The 14,276-nt window shown below is 47.1% G+C and overlaps 2 protein-coding genes and 1 long non-coding RNA gene across 9 annotated transcripts; 2 read left to right on the plus strand and 1 right to left on the minus strand.

The window, feature by feature from the left end:
• The first annotated feature begins 893 nt into the window (after positions 1-893).
• Positions 894-8,423, plus strand: LOC123032266 (translational activator of cytochrome c oxidase 1). 6 transcript variants are annotated; one of them, XM_044448033.1, is made up of 6 exons: positions 894-939; positions 2,234-2,484; positions 4,591-4,697; positions 5,402-5,532; positions 5,888-6,065; positions 7,685-8,423. In XM_044448033.1, the coding sequence occupies exons 2-6, from the start codon at positions 2,268-2,270 to the stop codon at positions 7,883-7,885; spliced, it is 834 nt and encodes a 277-aa protein (XP_044303968.1). In that variant the 5' UTR covers positions 894-939; positions 2,234-2,267; the 3' UTR covers positions 7,886-8,423. The 6 variants fall into 6 exon arrangements, with proteins under 6 accessions (XP_044303968.1, XP_044303967.1, XP_044303969.1 ...); XM_044448032.1 differs by having other exon boundaries at positions 912-939; positions 2,230-2,484; XM_044448034.1 differs by lacking the exon at positions 894-939 and adding an exon at positions 1,021-1,038.
• Positions 8,424-9,689: 1,266 nt separating this feature from the next.
• Positions 9,690-12,807, minus strand: TBRG1 (transforming growth factor beta regulator 1). 2 transcript variants are annotated; one of them, XM_044448028.1, is made up of 2 exons: positions 12,760-12,807; positions 9,690-11,362 (listed from the first exon to the last, which is right to left on the minus strand). In XM_044448028.1, the coding sequence occupies exon 2, from the start codon at positions 11,321-11,323 to the stop codon at positions 10,301-10,303; it is 1,023 nt and encodes a 340-aa protein (XP_044303963.1). In that variant the 5' UTR covers positions 11,324-11,362; positions 12,760-12,807; the 3' UTR covers positions 9,690-10,300. The 2 variants fall into 2 exon arrangements, with proteins under 2 accessions (XP_044303963.1, XP_044303965.1); XM_044448030.1 differs by lacking the exon at positions 12,760-12,807 and adding an exon at positions 11,655-12,726.
• A 101-nt stretch (positions 12,808-12,908) lies between these two features.
• LOC123032222 lies at positions 12,909-13,434 on the plus strand. Its single transcript, XR_006416456.1, has 2 exons — positions 12,909-13,063; positions 13,277-13,434. It is a non-coding gene; the product is annotated as an uncharacterized LOC123032222 (long non-coding RNA).
• The last annotated feature ends 842 nt before the right edge of the window (positions 13,435-14,276 follow it).

Below are 14,276 nucleotides of genomic sequence, written 5' to 3' on the forward strand. Positions count from 1 at the left end.
CCGGTTATTGTCTATACTTTTTGCATTTAATTTCTCTCCCCTCCACCATTTACAGCAAGAGTAAGAGTGCAGAAGAGCTGTGCTGGATCAGAGGAAAGGCCTGCCCAGTCCTGCATCGTGTTCCCACGGTGGCCGACTGGATGCCTTTTGGGAAGCCCAGGCGTGGAAAGCTTGTAGCCAAGGGGTCTCATAGCAAAGTGGCACCGCACCAGGTTCAGGACTTCCTATCTAAAGCATTATTATTGTATTACATTCATAGCCTGCCTTTTTCCCTCTTGCAAGGAAATCAGTGCAGCTTATAGGGTTCTCTTCCTCTCACTTTTATCCTCTCAAGAACCCTGTAAGGCACATGCAGGGCTTAGGCGCCCCTAATATGCAAAGTGGAATTATGTATGTAAAGTATGAAATGAATGCGCCAGTTGAAAAAGCAAGGCGTTCCAGTCCGTGTAAGCCCAGTATATGTTTCGTGTTTGAAATAAAGCAAAAAGCCACTTCAGAACATGGGAACGTCTGTTTAGCATATCCGACCTGCTCTTTCGTGCAATTGTATCTACTCTCCCCGTTTGAAATGTTCTGCTTGTCCAGCCCGCAGCTGTCAGGATGCGTTGAACTACAACTCCCGTCAGCCCTGGAGAATCGCCATGCGGCAGGGAATGATGGGTGTGGTGTTCGAACACATCGCGCGAGAACCGAGGGACGGTACAGCTTTTCCTGGAGGCAAGTCCCATTGAACCTAACAGGGCGGGGGAGGGGTCCGTCTGAATAAACATGGATAAGATAGGACGGCCCTGTTAGGATCGTGGCCAATTCCTCCGTCGCCTTCCTTGTAGAAGTGGCCCTGGAGATGAAAGGGTTAATGCCGTGCCCCGCCTCCAAGGGGCGGGGCTATCAGAGGACGGACCCGGGGGACTCTGGGGCGTCGCAGCCGCTTTCCGTGGGGTTAGTTGGGCCTCTCGGCCGCTTGGGGGTTTGGCGCGGGTTGGGAGCATCACGTGGTGGAGGCCGGAGCGGTGCATGGGCAAGGTCACAGTGCGCCAGGTGCGGCGCCCTCTGTTGGACTGCAACCCCCATCAGCCCCAGCCCCGGTGATCGGTGGCCATGGATGAGGGGAGCTGTAGTTCAGCAACAGCTGGAGGTGGCAGGTTCTCCGTTCCTCGAGTCTTTTAGGTCATTTGGACTGCGGGTCCAGCTCCCCGAGCCAGCCATGATGGCTGGGAGGGGGCTGTAGGCTGGAGAACACCCGACTGGGCCTCACACACTTTGAGCACCGTCGGGAGGTTATGGGCTGGATCTCCTTACCTTTATATTCAGCCTTTTCTTACGATTGGAAAGAATCCTCTAATCCACATCTGTGCTTTGTGAACACAGAATTAGGGCGGGCGAGAGTATTTCAGATTGCTTTAACTAGAAGAAGGTAGATGGGGATGTGAGTCTGTTTGTGTTTTCGTGATCTTGTTTCAATTGGTTCTGTTTTTTTGTTGTAACAGTTTAATTTTTGAATTGTCCTGGAGAGGTCTTGATGGGAGTTGTTGCCAAAACAACTGGATGGCTACAAGTTGCCCACCCCTGCTTATGAGCCTTGTGAGATTATTTAAGACACTTTCCTATGCACCTTTAGGCAGAAAAAATGCCTACAGCTCCCAGCATGCCTCAGGGAGCTATTGCACCCTTAATCGCCCATTTTGCAGCAACAATTCTGAAACATTCTAGTATGATATGTTGATGGATGTTGTGTTTTCATGTTTTGCAAATGGGATCAATGTTCTCTCACCCCTCAAGTGCGAAATGACAATTTTGAAAATTATTCAGGTTTGTAAACTGGATTGTGGTGCTGGAGAAGACTCCTGCGAGTCCCTTACATTACAAGATCAAACCAGTCAGTCTTAGAGTAGATGAACCCTGACTGCTCTTTAGAAGGCCAGATCCTGAAGATGAAACTCAAATACTTTGGCCACCTAATGAGAAGGGAGGACTCCCTGGAGAAGAGCCTAATGCTGGGAACAATAGATGGCAAAAGAAGAAGGGGACGGCAGAGGATGAGGTGGTTAGATGGAGTCACTGAAGCAGTTGGTGTGAGCTTGAGTGGACTCCGGGGGATGGTGGAGGACAGGAAGGCCTGGAGGAGTGTTGTCCATGGGGCTGCGATCGGTCGGACGCGACTTTGTGACTAGCAACAACAACAACCAACTGACCACATCTCTCCTTTTTCTTTCATATTTTCTTTCGAAGGCAGTGTTGAAGTGGCATTGCCCCGTTCCATCCGAGCTATGTCTGTTGGCTGTGCTCTCGCCCGAGCACACTTCCTCTTTCGCCAGCACCTCCTGACCCTCCTGGACCACCCGCATTGCACCATCCACGCTTCCTGCGCTGCATTTGCTGGGCACAACAAATGGTCCAAGGTAAAACATGTGAAGGGTCCTAAAGATGCTACCCGGGCCATTCTTTTCCAAAAGCTCACCATGCTGCTCCGACTGGCTGTGAAAGGTACGGCCGCAACCTTTCTCTTATTATTTTTAAAATTTCTATATCACCCACTAGCCAAAGAACATGTAAAAATATAATGCATGTAAAATGCAGCATTAGCAACATGATAAAAAGTTTACTATACAAGAATTTAGAACCAAATTTGAAACACACATAAAAATTACACTAGATGAAACTCAAGTGCTTTGGCCACTTAATGAGAAGGAAGGACTCCCTGGAGAAGAGCCTAATGCTGGGAACAATTGATGGCAAAAGAAGAAGGGGACGGCAGAGGATGAGGTGGTTAGATGGAGTCACTGAACCAGTTGGTGTGAGCTTGAGTGGACTCCGGGGGATGGTGGAGGACAGGAAGGCCTGGAGGAATGTTGTCCATGGGGTCACAATGGGTCGGACATGACTTCGCAACTAACAACAACAAAACAAAGTAAACCTTAAGACCTTAATCCTTAAGCAGCTAACAAGCCCCAGTAAAGTAATTACATGCCCTGCAGCAGAGGGCTGTGTTAACATGGTGCCAAAAAGATAGTAAGGTTGGTGCCGGGCAGGCCCCAGTGGGGAGCTCATTCCATAACAGAGGGCCACCACTAGAAGGCATCTACCAAGCCTTCCTTGGAGATGGCAATCAGAGGCATGCCCCAAATGTTGACTTCCCTGCCTGGGAAGATGGTGATCAGGACAGGTGTTCCATCAAGTATCATGGTCCCAAGCTGTATAGGTTAAAACTAGCATCTTGACTTGGGCTCTGAAGTATGTAGGCATCCAATGCAAGCAGACCATAATTGGAGAGGAGACCTGAGGCTTCTCCCATCTGTTCTTACCATGTTGCTGTAAACCACTCCCAAGCTGTAGCAAGCCCATCTCCAGGTCTGCTGGAGGGAAGGAGGGAGGGCAGAGCCATGACTGTTCTACCTCTGGCTTTAGTAGATGAGCTCAGGACTGAAATACCTGCTAGACGTTCCCTGGTTTGCAGTGTGATCGACATCCAGCAGTCTCCTCTGGGGGCCTCCTCCAAGTGAGGTTCACATGACAGCAACAAGGGAAGGACCTTCTCAGTGCCCCCCCCCCCACCATGTGGAATGGATTCCTCAGCAAAGGGCCATCTGTTAGCTTTGCAGTGCTAGGTCAAGTCTCTACTCCTGGTCACTTGACAGCATATGACAGGGTTCTTTCATTGTCACGTGGTAGTTCTACTGCTAATTTCTTGTGCTTTTAAAATTCTCAAATGTTTATTTATTACATCTATGAGCTTCTCCCTTAGCCCTTCAGGGCTGCCTGGGCGGTATACAATCCAGAAAACATACAGGGCCATACAATGTAAGTGTAACCGGCACTGTGGACCTTCCCCCCCTTAAATACTATGCAAACACTGCATTTTTCCCCTTTTTGCTTCTTATTTTATGATGTGGTCTGGGGTTTTTTGGTATTACACAATCAAAATAAAAATAAAATAGAATTCTGCTCAGCCACTCATATGCACAGACAGTCACTTGAAGAACAGTAGCCATAGGTAAGTCCAACCTTACCTATTCTGGATGTGAACAACAATGCATTACTGTATGCAGGGACAAATGGGATCATCACATCCCAAAATACAGCTGCAGCATCACCACTGGACTATTGGTGGAATTGCCCCGTGGTTTCACGGTGCCCTGGATGAACCTGGATAAATAATTTCCTCAGGGCACATACTTATAAGGATATTGCATAAAGTCTGCCTTTGGGGTCTTTAATACACAATACTATAATAATAATAATATATCATTATATAACTAATATAAATTAATAAATGTTAAAATGTTTCTTATTTAATCATGCTGTGAACTTTGATTTTCAGGTAATATAGCAATGTAATTATTGACTGAACAAATTTAAATTGAAGTAAAGCACTGCTCCCTCTCATTTTAAATGGCCAGGGTGAAGGAGAAGGCCTGCTCTAGCTTCCTTCACCCTAATCCTAACCCTTCACCGGATTGTGGAGGGGGGAGGGGAGGGGAGGGGAAGACATGGCTCAGCACATCAGGAGAGATTGGCTGGAAGAAGCCAAAGATGTGTTATTCCTGTACTATAGACCAGTTTGCATTAACAATTTGCCATTTCTTCTTGTAGAAGGAGGCCCTGACCCTCACCTGAACTCTAATTTAGCCAACGTTATTGAGCAGTGTCGGAGCAGGAATATGCCCAGGTCTTCCATTGAAGCAGCGATCAATCGTAAGGTAGGTGTTTCTGAGATTTTGGGGGCACGGGGAGTACCGAGGCGAGAAAATGCCAGTGATTGGAAAGGGATGGCTTATTTTTCTTTTATTTATTCATCACATTTCTATACCACCCATAGCTAAAGCTCTCTGGGCAGATTATAAAAGGCATCAAAGCAAAAAAATACAATAGATAAAAACAACTCAAGTTAATTTAAAATAGCATGATAACTCTGGGAGACAAGACATGTGTGGGAGATTCAGGAGGTGTTGCTTGCTTTACGTTGTGGCCTCAAGCCAACCGTAACTTAAACCAATTGTGGCCAGCCTGTGAAGGACGCAGGGCTGGGCCGTTTCTGTGGCAGAATTCTGAATTTCTCCTGAGGTCTGCTTGGCTCCACTCCTGCTGTGTGTGAACAGGCCATACAAACTGAACCAATGGATTATTTCTGCTTTTATCCTGCTACAATTGTATTTATGGTATTGCTTCAAATTTATATCACTTTGGGGTGCTTCAGGATCAAAAGGCAGTTTTAAATAGTATAAGTAAATAAATAAATGACATATGTACCCCTTTTCAGTTGAATTGTATCAAAGTTGTAGTTGTTTATAGCATATCATGTTCTTTGTTTGCCTAAGTATGTGCTTTACAATTATTCTTTTTCCTCCTCTCCTCTCCTCTCCTCTCCTCTCCTCTCCTCTCCTCTCCTCTCCTCTTTTGGCAGGACAAAGCCAAATCCTTCTACCATCTCTATGAAGCACGAGGCCCTGGAGGCTCCTCCCTACTTATTGAAATATTGACGGACAACAAAAACAGAACCTTGCAAGAAATCCAACATCTTCTGAAGAAACATGGGTTAGTTTGAGATGAAGAGGGCCAAGTGGTTTCCCTGGGGTGGTGTGTAGTGATTGACAGAATATTCCTGGGTTAGAGGAGAGGAGCTCGACCAAGCTTCCCAACTTGGAGCCCCCAGATATGCTGGCCTGTGACTGCTCGAATTCCCAGGAAGCATTGGTCCTACTGCCTGAGCATTATGAGAGCTGAAGACAGCACCTCTGGGGAGGAGGGCATCAGGCTGGTGAAATCCAGTCTGAATGGTCTGCTTTCTTGTTGTAGGAGTAACTGTGGGGGTTTTTGGCTTCCCTTTGGATCACGTGGGTTAGAAGCCCTATCAGTCATTTACTTAATTTTCCTGTTTGGTTCCCCGCAGAGGCCTCCTTGCCAATGGAGCTCGGCACAATTTTGAGAAGAAGGGGGTTGTTGCAGTGAGTGGGGAGGACAAGACTGGAAACCTTGTCGTCATGGACGAGGCCATCAGGCTGGCTATTGAAGCGGGAGCTGAAGATGTCCAGGAAGAAGAAGATGAGGATGAGAAGGCGATGCTGAAGGTGAGTTGCAGAGTTCTGTACTGGAGAGGGCCAGGGGTCTTTTCATGCATCCATCCATGTTGGTTGCCAGAGTGGGTCTGTCCAGCAGCCCCAACCTTAAAATAGGAGCTTTGCACCTCGGGTTTACTCTGTCCACACAGCGTTCCCCAACTAGCTACACCCTTCCCCTGCCCCATCACCTTTCCTCTAAATGCTGACCAATTAGTTTCCATGCTTTTGTTCAGTATTTTCTTGCTCTAGAAAGCCTAAATGTATCTCCTAAGGCTTAGTTCCTGGTAGTCAAAGAGCTAAGCTAAAATAGCCTAGTATTTTGGTGTGCTCTCTTTGCTTCTGCTTCATTTTTGTCTTTGGCTGTGCCACAACCGGAGCGTGGCCCCCAAGGGCTTCTTTCTGCAATTTGACCCTTGGAATGAAAGAGGTTCAGCATCTCTGCCTGAAAATATCGATCCCCTTTCTAAGACTGTAGGAGGTTTTCTTCCTAAGTCACTCCCTTTTAACCTACCTGGGCTCAAATGGATACATTTTGCCAGGTTGCTGCCAAAAAGCAGAACTGATTCCATTTCTGTACTGCCAAGCAAGGGAACCTCTCTTTCTTGTAAAGCAAGTGTATTTTGTTGCTCTAGCCGTAATGGAGGGAAGGAGGTTAATGGAGGGAAGGAGGTACACCAGGCACAGGTGCCCCTTCAGCTTCTGTGATTTCTTTTGGCATACAACCACTGAATTCATCCATATGTAATTTGCACAGTACAGCACTTGGTACTTCATGGGCAGATGGCACCTGTGAAATCTTGGAGGGCTGCTTCTGGCTTAGATTCTGTACCCATACTCTTAACTGGCTAGATCAGCCTTCTCAAACCAGTTTCTCACCTGTCCATGCTGGGGCTGATGAGGGTTGTTGTCCAACACAACTAGAAGGCACTGGGTTGGGAGGGCAATACCAGATCATTCTTCTCTCCCACAGAACACCCACAGCTTTTTGGCAGGTGTCCCAGAATTCTTCACATTTCCACCAACATGTGATCCCCCCTGCCTCAGAGTGTCCAGTTCATTCTCCCAGGTTTCCCCAACACTGGGAACCATATTTATTTATTATTTATTTAGTAAGCTTCTATGCCACCCCATTCACCGAAGCCTCAGGGCGGCTCAAACAATAAATAAATACATATTAAACATATAAAAACAATATAATTGGAGACGTCCTGGCCGAAGATATAAAATCAATAAATAAAGCTAACAATTAAAATGACATTTAAATAAAAAGGACTTGGCCTGGGGCCGAAAAACAAATAATGACGGTGCTAGGCGGACCTCTCCTGGGAGCGCATTCCATAGATTGAGTGCCACCACAGAGAAAGCCCTCCTCCGGGTACTTACCCTCCTAATAGCCTTCACGGAGGGTTCCCGGAGAAGGGCCTCTACCGCTGATCTCAAGGAGCGGGAGGGCACGTATGGATGTAAGCGTTCCTTTAGGTAGCCATGACGCAAGCCGTTATATATTCGAGGCTTTGGCGAATGGGGCGGCATAAAAATGTCTTAATAAATAAATAAATATTCATATTTTCAAGCTGAGTGTATGAAGGATTAACAGCTGAATTTTCTTCCCTTCTCTTCTTGCTCAGTTTATTTGTGCCGTGCCCACTTTGCATGAGGTCCGTGAAAAACTGGAGTCTGTAGGCCTTTGTTGCCAATCCGCTGGCCTCGAGTTCATCCCTACCATCAGCGCTCAGCTATCAGATCAGGAGATGGAGCAGGCAGCGAAGCTGTTGAAAGCACTACAGGAATGTGTGGATGTTGTTCGAGTGTCTGACAATATTGCCTAGGCAAATCGGCCTACCTCTGGAGGACATTGCACTCCTTGAATGGGTGCTGCCAAAGACGTGCCAGCTGAGTTCCGATACGCTTTTTGCTTGACCTTGCAAGGATGTGGAAGCTGGGGTGCCCTTTCTAACAGCAGAGGTTGGCCACTGTGGCTAAAGGTCACCAATGTTTCCACTTGAGCATTGTGAGAACGGTACCCATGCCGTACCACCTTATCAATGAACCAGTGTTGTTGCAGAAATAACACTTAATTGAGGATATTCCTGAGCCAATAGAGATATCAGTTATTAAATGTTTCATTATCCCATATATTTGACTTGATAACAAAATTGGCCAGTAGAGTATCGGCCTGTAGATGTAACTTTAGTAAAAGCAGAGCATTCAACTTTTCTGCTTCCCCCAGGGGTTGCCATTCTCCATAGAATCCACAGGATATTTCCAGTAAGCCATAAAAGACTGAAATTGGTGAAATAGACTTATGCCTGTATGTGCTTTGGTTCATGCTGAAAGTGTTTCTTAGTAGAAGCCATGATAGCCGTCCTGGTCTGAAACTGGTTTGTGGTTTGTATAGATGGGCTTCAGACTGACTGGATTTACATTACTTTTTTACTAGAATCCTGATATCGGCTAATGTGAAAACAGTACACTTGGAGCTAAAGCATTGTGAGCTCAGTGTTTTGAGAATCGGAACAGAATGGAGTTCATAGTCCTGTATAAAAATCCACTCCTTATTTCTCCCCTTCCACCATCTACTTTTCAGCTTGCATAATGGGAGAATGATTATCTTGCCGTTGTTAAAAGAAGTGGGGAGTGGAAACTTTTGCTAAATCTACTGAGAATCTTATGAAGATCTATCAGTAGATCTAGATCTACCTTCTTCCCCCTCTCAGGTAGACGCACTGCAAGATACTCTTATTACTTGCTCCTTAAAAAAGTAAGCCATTTCAACCAACTGGGAGATTGGGGGTGTGGAAAGAACCTCCACAAAAGGATTTTCTCAACAGAGCAGTGCAAGGAGTTGCTTATGCATTATTTACCTGTTTGTTCATGCCTCCTTCCACCTCCCACACAAGTCTCCTGCAATCTGGACAAATTTCAAAGCCTTTATTACAAATCAGTTTCAGTAACAAGCCTTATGCACAATCCCTTTTAACATATCCAAGAAAATGAAGGACAAGGGAGAACGGATGGTGACAGAGACCAGGCACCTCCAAGTCTGTGTGAATCGGTTGCTCGCGTCCTCCAAGAGTTGCACACATCTGTATGATTCCTCTCGTATTGTGGCCTAGATCTGCTCCTGCTTGGCCTCAGAACAGCAGAAATCACCAGCTTATCCAACAGCTTCCCTAAGTGTGGACATGGGCATGCCCAGTAATGTTGGCCAATGCATCGCTAGTGTTTCATACATCTAGGGTGAAATCCAAAGCCCTCTGATTCAGAGGCACTTCGGCCTCTGAACTAGAGGCTCACATGCACCCAGTGCACAGAAGATGGAGGTACAGTGGTCTTTACCTCCACTGCACTTTGTACCATATATTTTGTCTCAACAGCCAGTTTTGGCCATCTAGATGAAGCACTGGGGAGCAGAAAGGCAGGGAGGCAAAGATGCCATTAGAGATCGGTATAAACTCAGCTCCAGCTGCCTCCTCTCCCCACCTCCTGGCACAATCCCTTTCTTGCTCCCTGAGATCTGTTTGCATCCTTCAAGAGGCAGCCAGTGCAGTCACAGGACCCTTGAGTGCTGACGAATCCTACGGCCCCATAGCCAATATTAGGCGGCCAAAGACTGCACACTTATCCTCTGAGTATGTTGACTGCTTAAAAATTCATAGTTTTATTACAAGAAAAAGTTATTCACATTTGCAGAGATGTTATTGTGCACGTGTCTTCATGTGATCAGATACATTTAGCATTGACTTTGAGAATGTAATGAAATATCTGTCCAAATGTACAGATAGCCATATCCTATAGGCCACATTAAACACAGAATTTTTATTATGCAATGAGAAAAAACTTCCACAGAATTTAAAATGACAGATACCCATTTGTCAAATACAAATTTCAAGTAGGAATACCATTTTCAAGTACTCTTAAAAAAGGAGTCTTTGCAAAAGTAAAAATATAGCCTCTTCGTCCTAAACTGAAATTATCACGCAAAGACAATTTGAGAAATGATCTAAAACAGCTTCCTCCAACTTGGTGTCCTTCAGTTGGGATGGGCCACAACATGGCTGGCTGGGGGAACCTACGAATTGTCCAGCTCATCTGGACGGCACCAGGCTGGGGAAGACTAACCTAATGTTAGCCTTTCAAACCAGGTAAGTGACAAGCAATTTACAACATCAATGCAATTTTAATAACACGAAACTTCAGGTGGCCATACACATGTAGCCATGCCAGCTTGTGACCGGCAATACTCAATCGGTGTCACTTTCTGGGCTCTGGGGAATGGGGGACCCCCCTGAGGCACCACATGGCAGGAAAAGTTCTGCATATCCATTGCCACTAGGTGGGGAAGGGGTTGTGGTGGGGAAGTCCAGGCCCACAGGTCCGGCCAAGCCTTGGTTCTGGAAAGCCTCGTAGTCTGTTCCAGGGTTTCCTGAGGGCAACCCCTCAGGAGGGGGCCCATCTGCCGGACGGCACACCTCGAAGCGGAACCAGCGATACCCAGCACACTTGCGCGCACCGGAGCAGCTCTGGATGAGGTGCTGGATTGCTGGGTGTGAAAGCCCAAAAAATTCAGCCCCCGCAGGCTCCAGCTGTGCTCCCCCAACTGCCTCCAGGAGCTGAGTGTGGCAGGCATCGGGAGTGGAGCCCGCCATGACACAGCCTGGCTCGTCTTCAGGGGCAATCTCAAAGAGTGGCCCAGCACCACCATCCTTGATCTGGCAGGTGTAGAGACAGCGGTGAACCGGTCTGCGAATGCTGGCAAAGATCCGGGTGCTGCAGTATCCAACTGGATAGATGGCAGTCTCTGTGTGGAAACCGGGACGGTCAGGGACAATTTCGCCCAGACTGTAAACAGTCAGTGGCCCCAGTGTGATAGGAAACACTGGCCGGCCAGAAGGATCCAAGGGCAGAGGTGGAACTAAGCGGCGGGCACCCAGTTCTGGGGCTGCCCTGCGCTTCGATGCCCGGCCATTCTCTTTGCCTTTGCGTTCCCGGCGCGGCTTGCGGACAGTGGGCTCATCTGGGGAGGGCAGTGACACGGCAGCCACGGTTTGTGCCGGAGGCTCATCTTCCACCAAGGCCTGTGCCTGCAGCAGGCGAGCAAGCAGGAACCGCCGCTCTTCACGCACACGCAGGTATTTGGCCTCGAGCCTGGCGATCTCATCACATAACGCCGCATTCTCATAAACCAGCACTTTAGCTGCCCGGCACAGACGCCGAAACTTCAAGCGGTAACGTTCACCCTGGTGCTTTCGTGGTGTTTTCTTCATTGCAAAGATGGGAGCAGAGGTGGCAGAAGCAGAAGAAAGCTGGGGAGGAGAAAAAGTCCAAAAGGCAGTTCCAGTATTTATATTTATTCATATAGAAAGCTATCTCAACCATTTCAAAATGCAAACATTCGATACATTACCAACTCAAGCACACACAATCAGTAACACACATTGATATACTGTCTTCCCCAGTGTTTATTCTTAGTATTGTTTTCTTTTCCTAACACCAGACACTAAAATGTATGTTGTAAGCCGCCCCGAGGCCTTGGCAAGGGGCGGCATAGAAATATTTTAATAAATAAAAAAATAAAAAATAAAAAAATGTTCACACCCTCACGATTTCCAGAAAGAAGACTCAAGGATGTAGTCATTTTCTCCAGAGGGGTCCTAATTTGCACATGAGCTGGATAAAGTGAAAAAGTCACCAAAATAGTGAAAGGGTGGGAGAAATGTCCCTGTTTATTATTGATTGGTTGATTTGACTGTATTCCTATATCACTGTTCTGGAGACAGTTTATAAGAAATCCTAAAGAAAAGGGACCTTTTTAGCATGGGGGAAAAAGTATGATAATGAAAGGTCATAAGGAGAATAGTTATTTCTTCTTTCACAAAGCTGTCATCCAGTGGTGAGAAATTCAGGATAAAGATTTCCTCACACAATACGTAGTTAACCCTATGAAACCCACTACCACAGGATGTACTGTGCAAACCACTTAGTTCTAAAAGGGGACAGATGATGTATGGCTGTTAGCTAAACTTCTCCAGCTGGTGCCCTCCAAATGTTTCGGATCAGGGTTCTGGAAACTGTTGTCCAAAACATGGGGAAGGCACCGGGGCCTTAGATGGTTTTCAGAGTGCTACTAAATGGAAGATACAGATGTATGACTGGTCTTTCGTCACAGAGGGTAAAAAAGAGGGAGGAGATCCGTGGCGACCAGCCTTGCTGCCTATGCGCTATCTCCTTTTCCAGTTGCTGAGGAGCAGGACAGGAGGAGGCCTTGCACTCAACCTGCTTGAGCGACCCTGAGGGCAGCTAGTTTGCCATCATGTGCACCGAGCGCCAGGCAAGACGGACCTTGGGTCTAATCCAGCAAGGCTTATTCTTATATTCTGAACTGCTGCCCTCCCCCATTCAGAAGCAGTATATCAGGGTCTGGAAAGCGTTCGGGCTGCAAGAAGGCTATCGCGTTCATGTCGTGGGCTTCCCAAAAGCACCTGTCTGGCCACCGTGGGGAAGAAGATGGACCCTGGCCAAGGGGAGCGCCCAGTCTGACCCAAAGAAACTCCTCCTGTGTCCTAGCCAAGCGCCGCCCACTCCCGCCTGGGCCCCATTCACGCAGGAAGATTTAGAGCAAGCCAAACGCAACGATCTGCAAACAATCCCATCTCCTTCCCGCTCCCCATTCACAGCGCCTGCCCAAGAGACACCTTCTTACCTCCTTTCCCTTTCCCAGAAGCCCCGGCAGGAACCGGAAGGAGCTGACTATCCCAGGTCCCACCGGCGCGTCCTGCCCCCTTAACGCTTTCCTACCCGGACAAAAATGACGCCAGGGGTTCAGAAATAAGGCGGGTGGGGGCAGGCGGGGCGGAGGAGTCGCCGGCAGGGCTTCTGTGCCCTTCACGGATGCAGGGCAGGAATTCAGAAAATGAAGCTTTTCTCCCGCCGCTCGCTTGTCCGTCGAGGCTAGAGAGGAGGCACCTGGCTGCGTAGATGTTAGCCGAGCAGTGCACAAGGACACGGTCAGAAGAAAAGTGGTGGCCCTTGGGGGGAAAAAACCGCAACCTAAAATTCGTGGTTGGGGGCTCTTTTCATTCGGACCTATCAAAATCCCCTCAAAATGTGGAAGCCCTCGAGCTCTCCAGCACTATTTATTTATTTATGCACATATTTATATGCTACCCATAACTGCCCAAAGGCTTTCCTAACGGCTTACAACCACTTCCTTTTATCAGGCTACGTGTGCAGAAACAATCAGAGTGGGTGCTTGAAGATCAAATGTATGGTGGGAAGCAAAGTGGAGTCCCCTGAACATATAGGTTGAATGGAACTGACAGAAGTGAACTGCAGATCTGCAAGGCTAATATCTTTGGTATTAAAATGCCTGACTTTATTTCTCAGTATTGGTGCAATATCATTAAATTCTTTAACAGCAAGGAGAGGTTGATAATATTTATAGTTATAGGTTGCTTTAAAGGCAAATGTCCTCACAAAGCAGCTTCCATGAAATATGTGACATATAGCATAAAGCAGCATTAATGCATAATACCAGACCACTCTTAAAACAGTGCTGTCTTATAACCATAAAAAGATAGTAGCAAAGAAAGTAATATGAGATTAGTATAGTACAACAGGGGTGGGTGCTTTTTTTTAGTAACTTCTAAAATGTGGGTACTGGTGAAACTTTCATCTACTGGAAGACTTCCAGTTTACCTTCCCTCATTTTTTTCTTTGCACTTGGAAAGCCTTTCAAACTTTTGGCTACAATAATTGGAACCAGAAACTTGCACTTTCAAACAAACACACTCCAGCAGAAGTCCACTGACAAGAGCGCCCCTGGGTTGCCTTTTTCTCCATCGCAACCTGTTTGTGAACCTGCCTCTCACTCTGGTCCAGATAAGAGTGTTGATGAGAAGGAGGAAAGGTAGATTTCACTGCTTAGTTGCTCACTGGTTCTAACCTGCCAAGCAAGCACCAGAGACAATTAGAGAGAGGACAAAGAGCAATATCACCTGTTGACAATGGTGATGAGAAGGCAGACGTATTGAGGCAGAGCTCTCATTGAAAATCTCTTGACCAAGGCCCATCAAAGACCTGCAGCTGGCAGTGCACGCAGCCCTCCTGGTCACCCTCCAACACTCTTTGTACAGGCAGCCAAAAGGGACACACCAGGGCAATAATTAATTTGATTTATACTCTGCCTTTTCACACACACACAAATGCTGCTCAAGGTGG

The sequence above is a fragment of the Varanus komodoensis genome, unplaced genomic scaffold (assembly GCF_004798865.1).
Source record: "Varanus komodoensis strain SLA01 unplaced genomic scaffold, ASM479886v1 scaffold53, whole genome shotgun sequence".
NCBI lineage: Eukaryota > Metazoa > Chordata > Lepidosauria > Squamata > Varanidae > Varanus > Varanus komodoensis.

Coding starts and splice junctions, on each gene's coding strand:
- LOC123032266 (XM_044448031.1), top strand. Junction 2,485..4,590: donor GCTCCGACTGGCTGTGAAAG/GTACGGCCGCAA, acceptor TTCTTCTTGTAG/AAGGAGGCCCTGACCCTCAC. Junction 6,066..7,684: donor ATGAGAAGGCGATGCTGAAG/GTGAGTTGCAGA, acceptor CTTCTTGCTCAG/TTTATTTGTGCCGTGCCCAC.
- TBRG1 (XM_044448028.1), bottom strand. CDS start 11,323: ATGAAGAAAACACCACGAAAGCACCAGGGTGAACGTTACCGCTTGAAG.